The 17,333-nt window shown below is 47.3% G+C and overlaps 1 protein-coding gene across 3 annotated transcripts in view; it reads left to right on the plus strand.

The window, feature by feature from the left end:
* Positions 1 to 11,162, plus strand: part of NGF (nerve growth factor) — a 49,426-nt gene extending 38,264 nt beyond the window's left edge. For 2 of the 3 annotated variants that reach the window (XM_036895336.2, XM_036895337.2), the window contains exons 2-3: positions 3,855 to 3,978; positions 10,274 to 11,162. In XM_036895336.2, the coding sequence (XP_036751231.2) occupies positions 10,286 to 11,011 (726 nt within the window). In that variant the 5' untranslated portion in view covers positions 3,855 to 3,978; positions 10,274 to 10,285 and the 3' untranslated portion in view covers positions 11,012 to 11,162. The remainder of the gene's footprint in view (positions 1 to 3,854; positions 3,979 to 10,273) is intronic. The other variant, XM_036895340.2, reaches the window with a different exon arrangement.
* Positions 11,163 to 17,333: the final 6,171 nt, after the last annotated feature.

Below are 17,333 nucleotides of genomic sequence, written 5' to 3' on the forward strand. Positions count from 1 at the left end.
TCTGCCCTGCATCCCTCACCCCACAAGGAGATGGAGAGGAGCCAGAGTGGGACCCTCTAAGGCAGTAATTGTCAAACTGAGGTGTGTCTCAGAATCACCTGCAGGGATTGTTAAAACAGAGATTACTGGGTCTCACTCAGCATTGCTAGGTCTATGGTGGAGCCTAAGAATTTGCATTTCCAACAACGTTTCAAGATATTGCTGATACCGTGGACCATGCTTTGAGAATCACAGCTTTAAAGCAGGAAACCCTAAACAGGCCAGTGTTGGCCAGGTCTTGAAGAGGTGCACCAGACTTCAGTAGTACTCCTTTGTTCTTGTCTCTCCTAAGGGGGATTGCTCCCGGGCAACTTCACTCTGGATTCTAACAACAGAAAGTTAGGAGTAAAAGGATTTATACCAAGATTTATTCTCACTGTGGCAGGTGGAGTGCAGAATCACATCTGCCTCTGGGGCAGTCTGCAAGCAACAAGCCCATTCCATCTTCCAGCAGAGCCCTGAGTGGAGCTCTTTATATAGTAACACTAACAATAACGGCTCATTGCCAATGGGTGTGGACACAGTAGCCTAGCAGTAGGCCAATTACATCATCAAGTAGTTTAGAGTCAGGTGAGGATCTTGGCCATAGGATTTTTCTTTTTCCCTACATGCTGTATAAGAAGGAATAGAACATGGCCCTGAGGTGAGCAGAAATTTATGTTCATGCATTTGTAAAAGAGCAAGAGTTGTCTGATTAAATGATTACCCCATGAGAACAGATAGGGTTTTAAAATAGATATGCATTTGAGTTGTTTGGCCCTAATATCTTTGCATTAAAAATTGGTAATATTTAAATCAGATTTAATTTCAGAGCAACTTTGACTAACAGTATCTAGTGTTTCAGTAGAGGTATAGGTCATTAGACAACAATATCTAGTGTTTCAGTATTCTGGACAGAGATTTGCTCTCTCCAGTAAAAAATGACCTATACCTCTACTGAACAAGAAAAGGCCCAAAACATGGGAGATGCTAGACAGAGTCCCAAATACAGCAATCAGGTATCTAGGTGTGATTGGCAGGGGACCCTGGCATACACCAAGGTGGCTTGGCCAGGGTTACCTGTATAGGGCCAGGGAACCTTTTGTGGCTGGTCCAGAGCTGCTCCCCAAAAGGCAGGTCTGCCCAGAAGTTCTGGAATGTTTTATTTAGATTGAACCTTCTCTCTGATTGGAAGCCATCCTGGCTTGTAGCGGAATATCCAGAATATTTGTGCAAAAAGCCACTTCTACTTGCCTGATTTTTGCATAGATTAAAAGTGGAGGCTTCTAGTGTCACATAGGAAGTTACAGCCAGTGAACACACCACCGCCCTGAGCTCTACAAGCTCGTAAGTACCCACTGCTCTATAAGGCCCATCACATTCTCCTCTTACCTTCCCCCAAGCCCCCTGATAAGCCATGTTGAACTTCTAGCCAGGTCTTGAATTCTGGGGCTCTGTGACACCTCTCTTTCCTTCTCAATGAGCTGTTCTTCATCCTTAAGGAAGCTACTCAGATGTTACTTCCTCTGTGAATATATGTCTCTGGCTAATCTGGCCAGATAAAACTAATTCCTCCTTCCACAAAGTTTCCTTATCATGTCTCTTATCACATTGTGCTTTAAATGTTTGTTCATGTACTTGTCTTTCCTCACCTCTAGATTATCTTCTCTTGGAAGTTAAGTATTATGTCATATTTTTCTTTGTGTCCCTAGCACCTAACACAGTGGCTGGCACAGGCCTGTGAGTTTTAGTGTTTAATTAATGAAAAAATAAATTCCAGTGCTTGGGTGGGGAAAGCATTCCTTAAGCACCCAGCAGGGATGCAGGCTGGAAAACATTAACACTTACAGAATCACAGATGTTCAGAGCTGGAGGAGACCTCAGCTATGATCATACCAGCTCCTCTTCCTATGGAGGAGGAAGTTCAGAAATGCTTAAAGCTACTGAGCGATTTACCCAAGAATCAGAGCACATTGGACCAGGATACAGCTCTGTGGGTTCCAGCCTAGCAGTCAGTCAGGCTCACCCAAACACCTAATTGAAGGGTTTGTGAACTGTATCAGATCATCTTTCTCATGAGTGGTGGAACTGGGCCTCATAATGCCCACCTCTTAACCTGGGAAGCCACGCCAACCCTCCTGACCTAAATCCAACCCTGAGAGAGCATGAAAATGTTCTTTGCCACAGAATCTAACCTTTTATTAGGGTGTTAGAGTAAGTTTTCATCTCTAGACCTGACCAATTGAGTATTGGTAAGTTTTTCCTGGTCGGTCTAAGGCAAAAAGGATATTTTGAGCAGAGTGGATAAGGAAGAAGAAGAGAAACATCCCAGTCCTTAATTTCAAGATTTCCAGCAGCAGGAAAATTGCTCCCTGGGCCTTTTCTACCTCCCCATCCTCAGGCTTCTCTGTGCAATTAGGAACTTGAAGGCCATGGTGGCATCACTGACATTTGCTTCTATGCTAAGTGGTGGGGTCCACACTGGAAAATGACATGATGGAGATAGGGTTTTGGGGAATTCGAAAGAGAATATAGACAAGAAGGATAAAGATGCCAGTCTAGAACTTTCTAGTACCCTATAACAAGTTCTACAATAGACATAAGAGTTCATTCATTCAGTCATAAAAAAGGTCATGTCACTTACCTGCTTAAAACCCTCTACTCCCTTCCCACTGGCCTTAGGATAAAACCGTTGCTGCCACCTGTGTGCCTGTGACCTGGCTCCTCCTATCTCTCCAGTGCAATTTCTAGGTCTCTTTCCTGCATGTTCAGCAACTTTGACTTCTTTCTACCTTAGAGCCTTTTTATTGTCCCTTCTGCCCAAAATCCTCTCTCCCTCATTCCTTCGCATCCTTCAGATCTCAACTTGAAGGCCCCTCCCTCAGAGAACACTCCACCGAGCACCCTGCCTATCGCAGCCTCTTGCTACACCCTGCAGTCAACCGTCATCTTCATACCCTATTCATTTCCTTCATGGTATACAAAGGATCTGAAGATATCTTGTTTATTTATGCAAGATTATAAGCTCCATGAGAATAAAGACCTTGTCTGTCTTATTTACCGATGGGTGTCCAACACCTAGAACAGTGCTGGGCACATAGTAGGTTCTCAGGAAATATTGTTGAATGAATTAATGAGGCACCTATGTATATGAGGTTTGTAGAAATGAGAATAGAATAGAAACTTTCCATTGCTTCTAGAAATTCCACCCTAAAATTGAATAGAATTTGTTTCTCATTGTGTCATCTCCTACCTTCTGATTCATAGTTTGGCATTTGGCATAGTTCTCTGAGATTCATGTCCCAGTTCTGTAAGAACTCTCTGTTATCTATCAAGTGATCATGTTGTCTTATATGCCACCATTTCCCATTTTTATTAAATACCAACTGTTCTCAATTGTCAGAACTTTTTCTTCTGTATAATTTACCTGTTAGGTGGACCAGAATCCACAATTGGGTCTTCTACATCTGCATGTGTGTAATATACAAAATAATTTCCATTTTGATGCCAGATTAGGGGTCTGCTGGAGCAGGACTCTGGTGTGGGGCTGGAAGCACCTGCACTGAATGTAAAATCAGTCATGGACTGTCCAGGCAGAAACCAAGAACTTCTGCACAACAAAGTTGTGGGTGCCCCCAAAGTTGTATGCAAGATCAGCCCCTGGTGATTCTGGGAAGCTAGACCAGGCTCCTTCCAGGGCCCTGATACTGAGAGTCCCAGGACTCAGGGGATGAGGTTTTTCCTATTGGCACATCCCTCCCCTCCTGTCTGCAGCTGTCCATCTACTTTGGAATGTGGTGAAGTGCCCATCCAATGCCAGCTCTCTCCTCCTACAGAGTCCTGGCCCGTGGTCGTGCAGTCCAGGGGGCTGGATGGCATGCTGGACCCAAGCTCAGCTCAGCGTCCGGGCCCAATAAGGGCTTTTCCAAGGGAGCAGCTTTCTGACCTGGCCACACTGAGGTAAGCACCTGACGGGTATCTGCCCACCAAGGTTCCTGGCTGTAGACCTACCAGGATAGCTGGACAGGAGGCCCAGGCCAAGAAAGGGGAGTCAGATTCAGTGCTAATCAGCATGAGCCAGGCTGGCTTCTAGTGGCACAATGCATGTGGCCTTCCTAGCTCCACTGGGAGAGAAAGTGCCCCTTTCTCCCAGGCTGCCCCATGGCTTCTGGGGACATGTTAGGAGTCTGAGCTGTCCACCTCTAAAGTAAGAGAACACAGGGCCTCCACACAGTTCCTGGTCTGCCTGAGCAGGCCTAACGTTGTGAGATGAAAGGTCCTTGATTACTCTCATGCCCTTCACGGAGGGGAGGGTGGGGAGGGCTCCAGATCTGAAGACAGGCCCGGCTCTGGGTTCTCCTTCCACCAGGTGTATACCCATGATTGAGTTATTTACTCTTACTGTGTCTCTGTTTTCTCCTTTGTAAAATGGGAATAAGGCCAACCTACCAAGTTTGTTGTGATGGTTAATCAGACAGTTATACCCAATAAATGGTAATGATGATAATTATGATCTCACCGCGTTCATTTTTAGATGTGTCTCTAAGAATTCAAACCAGTAGATTCCGTTCCCATTCTGTTTTGGAGTAGACCAAAAAGTCCACGAGTGCACATGCCAGCTAGTGCTTTCTCACTGCATATTTCTATCATGGGCATTGTAAGTGCTTTGGATCAAGTCTATAAGATTACAAAAACCTGATAAACTAGATTTAAAAATAATTAAATATCTAAATGTTCACTGGTATCTGGATTTGGGACATAAGGAGGGTAAAATTTAAAGTCTATTGAATGGAATTTTCATTTTGATGTTGGTGGCTGAGTAACTGCAGCCCAGACCCATCAATCACAGTGAGTGTTGTGGGTACACAGCCTCAAGCCTCTCCTCTAGAAGGTGCTGGGACTGAGCAACACCATGTGCCCACATGCAGAGCCTGCCACTTGCTAGCTTCAGAACCCAGGCCACTTTGTCCCTCCAAGGCCCATGTCTCTCCTCTGTAAAGCTCGAAAGCTGGACTAGATTAGTGGTTCTCAACTGTGGTCCCCAGACCAGCAGCATCTGTATCATCTGGGAACTTGTGAGAAATGTAAATTCTCAGACCCTAATCCAGACCTTGTGAACCAGAAATTCTGGGAGTGAGGCCCAGCAGTCTGTGGCTTAGTGAACTCTCCAGGTGATTCTGAGGCACTGAAACTTCTGGACTGATAACCTCTGATATCCCTCGCAGTCCATGCTTCTTCCCCCTGGGAGATGCTCGCAGAGGTGATGGATTTTATTCTGTCAATGCCATTCTCTGTTCGAGCCTCGGGGATACCTCCCCAAGGAGCTGAGGAGCCACAGAACTCCTTGCACACTCCACATAGGCCCCAATAGCTGAGAATGGCTAAGTCTTTACAACTGGAGACAGCAGCCAGTTTACATTCAGAACAAGTCTAAGTGTAAACCAAAAAATGACCCTTGACCACTCTCATAATATGGCAAGTGAGACAGAAGAGGAGGAGGCTGGATTTCCTCAGCTCCAAGAATTTTCTCTCTCGCTAACACTAGTGACCCTGGTTCACTGACCCAGTCTCCAGTCCGAGAATCACTAACAGCTCTTGATACCACTGCCTCTAACTTAGGAATTATCTTACTTCCCCCTGCAGTGTAGCTGCAAAAGCATAGTTCCCAAGCTCCCCAGTGCCATCAGCCCTCCTAGCCATGATGATTTGGGCCAGTTACTTACCTCTGTCCAACAGCTTCATCACCTGTTCAGATGTGGACAGAATCTGGTGCAGGAAACTTCTCTTAGTGGAGTGTGTGAACCATGGGAAATCCATAGAATGTATGGCTGACCCTGGCAAGGGAAAGAGATTTGGGTACCCCATCAGTAGCTAGAAAAAGGTACCCAACTGGTCCTCCCCTCTTAGTCATTTATCTTCCATTCTGAGAAGGAGTGAGACAAATTCAGAACATTCACACATTGAACAAAACGTACTCCTTCAGGTGAGCCCCTAACTGCATGTTCCCAGATAATCATTCAGCTCACAGGGCTCTGCTTCATGGTGCCCCAGCAAGAACTGTCATCTCTTCAGGAGAAAGACTTCAAAGGTGGTTTTTTAAAAATAAATAATTAAAATACCTTCCCTGGTTCACTTCTGCCAAAGAAATAGTGTTCTCTGGTAAACTGTGCCTTATGCATTATATCACTAGAATAGAAAACACACTCGTTTTTTCTTTTGTTATATACTCATGAACTTTTTAAAGTTTTTTTAATTTAAATTATATGGACACATTATTGAGTAAGTCAATTAAAAAACATTTTAATCCAAAATCCAAATGAGAGACATATTTGCAACATTTTCAAATCTTAATGAAACAAACTGTCCATGATGTAAATCTCCACTGTCATTCAATACCCCCAGATACCATGTGTCAGTGAATTAAGATGTAGCATTACACTTTAAGAACTTTGTGAAGTCAATTCAGTAGAACGAGCAGTGCTAGGTAGAGTAGAAAATTTTATAATTGCTTAAACACAAAGAATGTTAGAGTTGGAAGATAGATTAAACATCACCACTCAGATGGATAAATGAAGGAGCGTGGGGAGAAGGAGACTTGTAACACACTGATTCCTAGTGGTGGAGTCTCAGAGGTGCAGCTAGCTACCTGTGAGTGCGCCATCACCTGGACACAACGAAGGTGAACAGGATGCTTTTCTGCCTCCAAGGACTTGGCCCTCTAGGTAGGAGGGTGAGAGGAGACACGGCTGCCTTGTTTAAGAGAGCATCACTTCTGTAGAGATGTAGAAGGGAGAGAATTTGTCTCTTTAGAAAACGCTCCCCAGTGGAGATAACATTTCAGTTGGGTGTTTAAAGACAACAGGAAGGACTCCAGCCTGGGGGGCCGAGGGGGGTGCGGGTTATGGCCGGGCATGGGAGCCTGAACCAAGGGCAGTGGTGAAGCACAGAGCCGGCACTGCCTGTGACGAGGTCTGTTGCCTGGAATGCAAAATATGTGAGGGGAGTGGAAGGAGGGCAGAGTCTGACTGTCAGGCTGAGCAGTTACTGGTTCACTAGACAACCACTCACCACTGGATCCTTTGAGGAGGGTGATTAGATCAGAGCAGTGTTTTATTAAGTTAACTGGGGTAGCCATTTAGCTTAGTCATTGGAAGAAGAGAGATGAGGGTCCAGGACATTGGTTGGGAGACTGTTCCATGACCTGAACTGGGAACACAGAGGGGAGAATAGAAGGGACAATCTCAGGAGATGCTACTGAAGCAGGGCTGGCTGGGGGACACAGAGGAAAGCACAGAGCTCAGCAAGGAGCTGAGGTGTAGGGCTGCAGGATGAAGGAATGCTGCTTCCAGCAACAGGAAAAGGAAACTGTGGAGAAACACATTTAGGAGGATGGAGACAGATGTTCACAAGAGACAGTAGCTGTGGAACTCCTTCATACGTCATCAAATGGTCCAAATGTTGCTGTTGAGTAGAGGAGGAAGTAGAGGGTGATCACCCTGACGAGGGTTATGAGTATGAAGATCTTTGTTGCCTTTAAAGTGTCAATATCTGCGCAGAGTTGCCCAGTGGGAAGCATTTGGGGTACAATGCTGAATGGTACGGGCACCAACTGCACAGAAGTTTCACTCCTTGAAGAGGAAGAGTTGAACAAAGGAGAGACTGTAGAAGGAGCTGGGGACCTCTGGTAACAGAAAGTAGGGAACAGTATGGCCCTTATTACCATCAAAACCCTCAATTTTAGTCTTTTTTCTTCCATTTCCACATCCAAATTCTAAGTGTTACTAATAATGACTTTCAGTTTCATTTCTTCTCCCTTCATCTACATCATGAGAGATATGAACTAGGAAGAAAAAAGAAACAAAAGAAGCTAAAGTAAGGGCCTTGAGTCAGCTGCCAACTGAATAATAAGTCTATAATGGTTACCTGGACCTTTACCTGCAAGACCATTAGCCAGCAGAACCAGTGCTGGTCAAAAGCCGTTTGTGCCACTGCCTCCTCTGTATGGCCAGCTAGAGAACTGGAACAAGCACAGACATTTTTCAAAGTAACCAAAGAGAAGAATTTGATGGTTTTATTCTTGTAGCTCACCAAAGAACTGTCCATTTCTAGCTGAAGAAAAGCATAGTACTGAGAGAAGAATGCATCACTTTAGAACAGATGAGGAATGCAGCATGCAGCCATATCCACAAAATCCAAAAGAAACTGTGCACCATGGTGGAAAGAAGGCAGATGGGGGGCTCTCTAGCCATCCATCCCATTCACTCTTTCATTTATTCTCCTTGAATTTTTTGAGGACTTACTACATGCCAGGCACTGCACATGGCCTCAGAAATATACATGCAAATGGCACAGCTTCTACAGTGTTCTCAGAGTGACAGATAGGTAAGCATTTATACATAACCCTGGGGGAGGTAGCACGGTCACGCACAAATCACCAGGGAAGACGAGGGAGATGCACGCTGAGGGATGGAGCAACTGATGGTGAGAGGGGATGAGACACTGCTCTGCCCTCCAGGACCTTGCAGCCAGTGGGGAGATGGCTCAAATCATTAGGCTTGAAAAGAAGCCTGACAGAGGGAAAACAATGCACCATTAAAAGATGTGGATGGAGAGTGATCAGGGAGTGAAAAGGCAGCAATATAACTAAAGAACACAAAGGACATTGGAATGACTCAAAATTAAATAAGTGTGTGAGCACCTACTTAATCTTAGCAACAATCCTGTGAAATGGTACCTATTTCCTGATTTTTCTCAATGAGGAAAGTAAAGCTCAGAAGAATTAAGTGATTTCTCTATGCTAACAAGTAGCTGAGCTAGGAATCCAAACAAGGTTTTCTAACCCCAGATTCAATGCAAATTTCATTGCACTGATTAGCAGGAGATTAGTAGGAGAGTACTTGCACACACACACACACAGGCTTCTCAAATTGAGAATGGAAAGAGATCACTTTTGATTAGGTGACTGAGATGGTCCCCAGGAGAAGGGTGGTATCTGAGCCAAGCTGGAAAACAGGCAGAGAGCAGAATGACCTGTGGGAGTAGGGAGGAGAGATGGGGGAGGACAGAACTGGAACACTCTTGGTAGGGGATGCCTCCAACCCTTACCATAAGGATCTGAGAAAGTTATACAGAGGAAGTGACATTTAATAAACAGGTGTGAAAGGAGCCCTCGGGAAGTGAGCTGACTCCATAGTTAGTTGACCTGGGGGGCGGTCACTGGTAGGCAACTAGAGTGTAGTGGGGGAGTGAACTGCCTCCTGGGGACATGCGGGTGTATGCTACTTGGTCTGTACTCACATAAGATCAAATAATGAAAAGAAAAGACATTTAAGAATGAAAAAGCAAGTGAGAAAGAAGGATGCATGGAAAGGTAGCCTATCTTAGTAAGGGGGCAGGTTTGGATTCCATTGCTAGTCCAGTTTTTGTTTGTGACTTTAGGCCAGTCAGTTTTCTGTGGATCATTTTCTTTGTGTATGAAAGAAAGATGATAACCTAACTCACAGACTAATAAAAAATTATAAATGAGTACATTTGAAAAGTTCAAAAACATCACACAAAGAGGAACCACTATCAGTGTTTGCGGTTACGTGTGTGGGCTGGGGGCTGAATAGATGCACTGGCTAAGCTGGTCCCAGAGCAGTACACTTCTTTGCCAAACACAACACTAAGTGGGTTCATGACAAGGGCTCACAATCACCAGATCTCAGAGTTGACCAAAGCTGCTGTCTGCAGTGGGCGTATTCAGTGCTGAGCCTTCAGGACAAGTCCCCAGCACCCCTTCCCAACGCCTTCCCATGGGAGTCAAACCACTGGGCAGGACACAGTGCTGGGGAGAGGTGTCACTCACCCTGCCAGCCATTGTGGTACACACATGCTGCCTGTGCACGGCTGCCTCTAGCTGGCAGCCAAAGAATTCAAGGGACTCTGGAAGTGATGCTGCTAACTTCACACCACACCACAGGGAAGAATTTTCAGGGCTCTGACCCTTCCTGGAGAAGCCCCCCAATGGACAGGGTGACCATACATCCAGCCAGCCCCATTTATGCTGTTGTCACAGAGTAATCATTGCTAGCACTCCTTTCACTCTCAGAAGTGTCTGGGTTTGACTGTAATTTCCAGGGTCTCCTTGCCAGTAGACTCCAAGGTGAAACCTCCTTGTGATGCTCCTGGGAGGTCAACTCTGAGGGACCTAGAAACTGCGCTTTTGCAGCACTTAGTACTCTGTGGAGTAATCCTAATTTCTGTTTCCTTCCAGGTGCATAGCGTAATGTCCATGTTGTTCTACACTCTGATTACAGCTCTTTTGATCGGCATTAAGGCAGAACCACACACTGAAGGCAATGTCCCAGCAGGACACAGCGTCCCCCAAGCCCGCTGGACTAAACTTCAGCATTCCCTTGACACAGCACTCCGCAGAGCCCGCAGCGCCCCGGCAGGGCCGATAGCTGCCAGGGTGGCCGGGCAGACCCGCAACGTCACTGTGGACCCCAAACTGTTCAGAAAGCGGCGGCTGCGCTCCCCGCGGGTGCTATTCAGCACCCACCCGCCACCTGTCGCTGCAGACACTCAGGAGCTAGACTTGGAGGCTGGTGGTGCCGCCCCCTTCAACAGGACTCACAGGAGCAAGCGGTCATCGTCACACCCCGTCTTCCACAGGGGGGAGTTCTCGGTGTGCGACAGTGTCAGCGTGTGGGTGGGGGATAAGACCACCGCCACGGACATCAAGGGCAAGGAGGTGATGGTGTTGGGAGAGGTGAACATCAACAACAGCGTATTCAAACAGTACTTTTTTGAGACCAAGTGCCGGGACCCCAATCCAGTGGACAGCGGGTGCCGGGGCATTGACTCCAAGCACTGGAACTCCTATTGTACCACGACGCACACCTTCGTCAAGGCGCTGACCATGGACGGCAAGCAGGCCGCCTGGCGCTTTATCAGGATCGACACAGCCTGTGTGTGTGTGCTCAGCAGGAAGGCTGGGAGAAGAGCCTGACCGGCAGCCCCCGCCCTCTCCGAGCTCCCCCTCACATTCTCCTGGCCCCTCCCTACCTCAGCCTGTAAATTATTTTAAATTATAAGGACTGCATGGTAATTTATAGTTTATACAGTTTTAAAAGGTCATTATTTATTAAATTTTTGGAAGCATCCTGTGTGCTGGCACTCCAGTCATTTTTCACAGTGTGACTATCTGCACGTCTTGGAACATGGCAGGGGGATTATCCACAGCACCCCTGGCTCCCTCTCAGGCCCATCTGCACCCCACGCCCACCCCGGCTGGCCCTGCAGGGAAGGCTAGCTGGTTTCAGGTATTAGCCTGAGCCCTGATGATTAGGAAGGGAAGTCAGCGGGATTGCAGCTTTGTTCTGCATTCCAGAGCCAAAGTGACCTCATCCTTGGGTTACCTGTGCCGGAGCCTGGACGCGTGAGCCCTGATTGCTCTACCCAGGAAAGTCTGGGGAGCCTCACCAGCAGGCAGATCCAGGCTGGACACGGCTGCCCCTGCGCTGGGAGAGGCCCCAGCTGGGTCCTGGAGAGACTTGCTGCCCACAGAGGAGTAGGAGACTTGCGCCAAAGCCCTGTAAGGCAGGCTCGTTTTTAGGGAAAGATCTGGTTTTTGCTGAAAACCTGTCTGGAAGAGTTGTAACCGAATCGTCTCATGAGGCCTGCCAGGGTAGATCTGATTTCATGTTGAGATCCCCTTCATTCTAATGGCTGATCCTCAGTTGATCCCCCTGGGGCTTCCTGCTAAAGACTTTGTTAGCTGAGAAAACATCACGGCCGCCAACACTCTTGCCACCCACTAAGAGCCCCACAGCACCTTCCAGTGGCCCTAATGTCAGCCTGTGTCCGGAGAGCCAAGGACCTGCCCGGAAAGAGCTCTGTGTTCCTAGTTGGGTGATTCCCACAAGGGACCACGGTGGACAGGGACCTGTGGAGAAAATGGGGAGAGGAGAAGAGAGAGACAAGTGGTGAGAACCCACGCAGATGGCCAGGAAAGGAGGAGAGGTGGGCCGGGCCGGAAGGGAGAAAGACTTTCTGCTCCTTCCGGAGGGGGAAACCAAACAGGAGAAAGCAGAGAGCAGAGGGTGTGTGAAAAAGGGGATCAGGGAGCAGAACGAGGAGGAAGGCGTGTCTCTCTACTGGCATCAGTATCCCCAGCCTGCAAGAAACCCAACCTGGGTAGCTGTCTCTTTCTGTTTGTTTTGTATTTGTTTTTTGGAGGTGGGAGACGTGTTTATCAACACTAGCTACCTGCAAAGGTCTTAGAGAGAGATGCTGGTGACAGAGACCCCAGGGCACAGCCTGGAGCAGGGCTCCACCCATCCTTAAGTTGCTGCCTCCCAGGCCCATGTCTTTGCATTTTTTTTTCCCTGAAGACAGTTTTTCCCCCAGACAGAGCACTTACATTGAAAAGGTAAGTTTGCTTTAATCCCAGTCCCTTTCCTCCCAGGGTGAAGTACCTACTCTAATGTTTCTGAAATCAGGCCCAAATTGTCCCTCTGATTAAAAAGCAAATGGTCATATTCTTCTCACTGTCCCACCCCACCCCCAACCCAATCCAAATAGGGCAAATTAGACGTGCAGAGAGCTTTGGCAAGAGAGACATTTGATTAGGGTAAACACATGCTGAAATGGGCCCTGTTTTTCCTATCAAAGCTACTGCAGTTGGAATAAAGATTTATGTTGAAGAAACACCAACCAGAACATTCTGTGCTGAGATACTTAGTCAGATAAAGGCTGGGGGAGGAAACCTCCCACTGACCTGTGTCTGTGGCTATTTCTTGGACTCCAGTGCCAGTGGCCTCCGCCATCCTGGCCCCTCCTACAAACAGTCCCGGACACCCTTCCTCCTAGGACTGGACAGGCTGACGGGTCCTGGATATGGTGAGCGAAGGTAATGAAGGAGGCGTTCTGGAAGCTCACAGCTGTGAAGGTTTGTCTGTGAGTGGCTGCACCAATGTGGAAAACCTGGACAGCTACTCCCAGCCCTGCAGGATGGGACATCAGAAACCTATCTTGGACTCCCCACCCTGCCCAGAGGGAAGGCGGCCTCTAAACCTCTGAGGAAGGGTAGAGGCCCAGAGCCAGGTAAGAAGAGGACCTCCTCAGCCACTGACATCTCTTCTTCCCCAAAGACATTTGCTCTCATCTGAGACTCCAGAGCTGCAGCGTGAGAGCCAGTGTTTTTACACAGCACGAGTGGCTATCAGTTTGGCTGAACAGAGGTGGAGAAGTCCAAAAACACCCCTGAGCCTGGTGGTGGTGTCTGCAGCATGGACTCTATCCCACACACAGTGAGGAGCTCTGGCTTGCAGACCTACCCAGGCTGCCCCCCAGAGGCTGCCTGTAGTCACCAGGACCCCAGAAGCTTGGTCACATTGAAAAGCAGCTCAAAGCCACTCCATCATGGTCTGCTGAGGACTGCCAGCAGCAAGGCCCCCTAACTTCTTCACTTGCCTCACTAAGGTTTTGCTGCCTGGGATCCCTAAAAATCCAGAGGGTCAGAACAGATCCCTCTCCCCTCAGCAGCTTCCTTCACCAGAAGGCATCCTGCCAGCACCCCAGAGAAAACTGGTACATACCCGGGCTCATCTTCAGCCTGACACAGCCCAGCCCAGCCCAACCCAGCTGAGCCCTCCTAGCAAAGTCACGCTGTCTCGCTCGGCTTGAGGCAAAACTCGGCCTTTTGGGAGATGAGGGCAACATGGTGCCTGACAAGTTCATATTCCAAGACTGTCCCTCTGCCCCCGCTCCCCCAACCAGGTGCCCACTCTCCCTCCCCTAAATCTGCTTTCCCTCTTAACGAAAAGCCTATGGGGACACAGATTTTCAGCAACAAGCAAATGGCTATCCTCCTAAAAGTCCCACCACTTTCTCCTCAGCATAATCTGCATTGTGGGAGGAAGGTCAGGACCAGAGGACAGAGAAGCAGGGTCCGCCCCACCTGGGCCATGGTTCTCTGCACTTGGATAAAAGGGGTAGGTAGGGAAGCGGGACTGAGTGCAGTTCTACCACAGGCCTGATGGAACAGTGAGAGTCCCTAGGCCCCTAGTGCTGAGGACAGCCCGAGGTGCTGGTACAAACACTGGGCTTGGGGTCAGCAGAGCTAAGTTCTAGGCCCACACCTCCCTGTCCCCCCATTCCTATCTGTGAAGACTTGGCAAGCCACAGCTCCTCTTTGACCTCAGATCCTGCAGCTGTGAAATGAAAATAATCAGCCCTATATTCCAGGGTTGTGAGTGTGAAGCAAAACCGTATATTTGAATGTAAACAGTCACATACTATGCAAGCATAAAGCAGAGTAATTTATTCTAAACTTAACAATTCCTGCATTGATTGCAGGAGAGTAACAAGTATGCTGATACTCACTAAACATTTGTTTATTGGCAGATGTACAGACTGGATTAGGGAAACCCTCTGATCCTTGGACACCACAGAATATGGGGGTGGCATAGCCAGACTCAGAAATACAAAACAAGAAGAGCAGCTCTTCAGCTTCAGATTCTGTTTGAATCTAGGCTCAGGAAGGCCACATAGATTCTAGAGGTTTTAGTGCAGGGTTAATTTAAGAGCATGGGCTTTGAGTCAGACAAGCAAGGTGCTTCTACTTAGGCTGTGTGATTTTTAGGTAAGTTGCTTTACTTTTCTGAACTTCAATTTCTTCATCTGTGAAATGAAGCTAATAGCACTTTTCTCACAAGGCTGAGAGATAATCAAATGAGATGATAAATATATAAATATACATAGGTGCCTGGCACTTATGAAGTATGTAATAAATTTAGTTTTGAGAAGTTGAGTTGACTGAAAACACTAAAAGGATGTTAGAATGTATGAAACAACTTTCAACAAGGCCAGGAGGTTTGTGAGCACATAGTTTATAGATGGATCGTTGGTTCATTCTGTGACAAGCAATACTAATAGTGACCATTAGCATTCACAAATAGCTTGTTTTGTGCCAGCATCGTACTAAGTAATTTATGTGGATTAGCTCTGAGCAAGCCTCTGGGTTCTCCCACAAGGCTGTGCTTTCTGTTTGCATGCATCACTGCCAGAGAACTACTCCATGGTTCTCTCGCACGTGTTTGTTCCCCTAACCCTTGGCAAGTTTATAAACAATGGCTCTGAGAATTTCCATGTGTCAAGCACGTGGAATCTGTTTTGTTCCAATTCACTAGGGTCTGCAACTGAAAAGCTCCGACCTTCTCTAAGTTCACCTTGGTTTGTGGAGATGGCTCAGGGGGTCTAGTACCAAGATCAAGTTGGGTAGGCCCTCCTGTAGCAGCAGCCTGAAGAGGATTGCTCCAATCCAGGGCTGCTCCTTAAAATCAAGGATGTGTTCCGTCTGTTTCCCTTTAGCACCTGGCCCAATCTTGCATGTGGCAGGCACCCAAACAGGGTCTTAGGGCAGTTGTAAGACAGAATTTATCCCCCATCTTTTTCTCTACCGTCATCCCCACCATGCCCACCCTGTCAGCGATAAATGGGTTAATGGTCTGAGCTGAAGACAACGACATTCCTGAGGCCACTACATGGCAATCATTTGAGCAGCTTTCAGAGGCTGGTGTCCTGGTGAAGAGCGTGATCAGACTGCCAGGGTTAAATCCTGGTCTTACCACTAGCTTGGCTGAGTAATATCAGACAAATCACCTTCTCTCTCTGTACTTCAGTTTTCTTATATGGAAAATGTGGATGATAATAACAGAAGCTACTTCATCAAGTTATAAGGCACTTCCTCCAGTGCCTGGCACATAGTAAATTACTACATGTAAAATCCATGGTAAATTACATATAAAACATGTAAATACACAGCTATATGTACATATATGCCCACATACAGACACAATGTACAAATACACAAAGACAGCCCCAGAGAACTAGGAAGCAGCCAGAAAGTGCACATTCCACACTTACCTGCACCCACACACTGCCTTAAAAACACAGAGCGATGTGCAAATCAGTGCAAACAAACATTCTAAATGATGGCTACAGTGATAAGAGGCAATCAAGTGAAAAGAGTAAACCAGGGAAGACTTCCTGAAGGAAACAACTTCTCAATTGTGTTTGGAAAAAGAAGTTGAGGGAAATTACTGTTTGTACTGGGACTTCTTTCAGATTTACAAACAAAGTAAAACAATCGAAAGGTTGCCCAGTAGTGGGTAGGAGAGAGAAGAGCCCCTCTACTTCCTCACCTCATTCTGAGTTACAAACTGGCAAAGGAAGTACCTTCTCCTGCAGATATGGACCTTGGGAAAACTCAAAGAAGAACCATGTGCAATCCTGTGGTAAGCACAAGGTTCCTGTATGCTATCCACAAAATCTTTGTATTCAGACCAAGTGCCAACAGGCTGGTCAAATAGCTTCTTGAAGAGGGGGCTTCCTCCAGCCTTATTAGCCAGGTTTCTTTGACCCCCAGGAAAAGGAGAGACCCTTGGAGTGGGCACCATGTGCCCCTGGCTCCAGGGATGGACCTGGGTTGGTGGCCAGCTAGATGCTGTGACTAACATTGGTGCCACAGCCAAATGCAGGCTCCAGTTTGGCAGCTCTCCCCTGTATCTCACCCTCACCATTCCTTTCACTTTGACATAATGAAAGTGCAACTTGCACACTGCCTCGAGATTGCATATGATAATTGGAAACATGTGTCCAAGCTGGCATTCCTTCAAAGGCCTTTGGAGCTCTGACTTGGGCCGTCTTCTGATTGCAATAGCAATCCCCCAAGTTGGCTCTGCAGCCTTCACATTCTTTCAGCTGCACCTTAGCATTAACTCTTGCCAGGAGAAGGGTGTTATAGGCCGAGCTCATTCCTGAGGTTCTGCAGAGGCTGGCCCAAACCATTCCCTGAGTGCACAGCAAGGCTCTGGGTTTGGCATCTAGGCACTAGCTTTTCAGCAATGATGGCAAGAATCCGCAGGCCCATTTTCCCTTTTGTAGATATGGCACAGTGATGGGCTGACACCCAGGTGGGTGCCTGGTCTTCTGGGGCATTGCCTGAGCTCTGAAGGGATATGATACTGGATCCTCTGTCATTCAGCAGATGGTTTTTGCTAAAGAAAATCCCAAAATGTCTTTTTCTCACTGGACACTCCTGAGGGAAATGCAGAATCAATGGTGATTCTGTGCTCCAGTCCAAGCTGTGTGACTGACAGGAGAGACCGACTGCACATCTGTGATGTGCAACTACAGGCCCTGAGTAGACACAGGATAAGATAGGCCCCCGGTCATCATGGCCCCTACATCCTAGTCAGAAGCTGAATAAAGGATTTCAGCCTTTCAGCCTTTAGTCTGGCTGTATCTGTGTAGCACACACCTACAGC

The sequence above is a fragment of the Manis pentadactyla genome, chromosome 4, assembly GCF_030020395.1.
Source record: "Manis pentadactyla isolate mManPen7 chromosome 4, mManPen7.hap1, whole genome shotgun sequence".
In the NCBI taxonomy this organism is placed as follows: Eukaryota; Metazoa; Chordata; class Mammalia; order Pholidota; family Manidae; genus Manis; species Manis pentadactyla.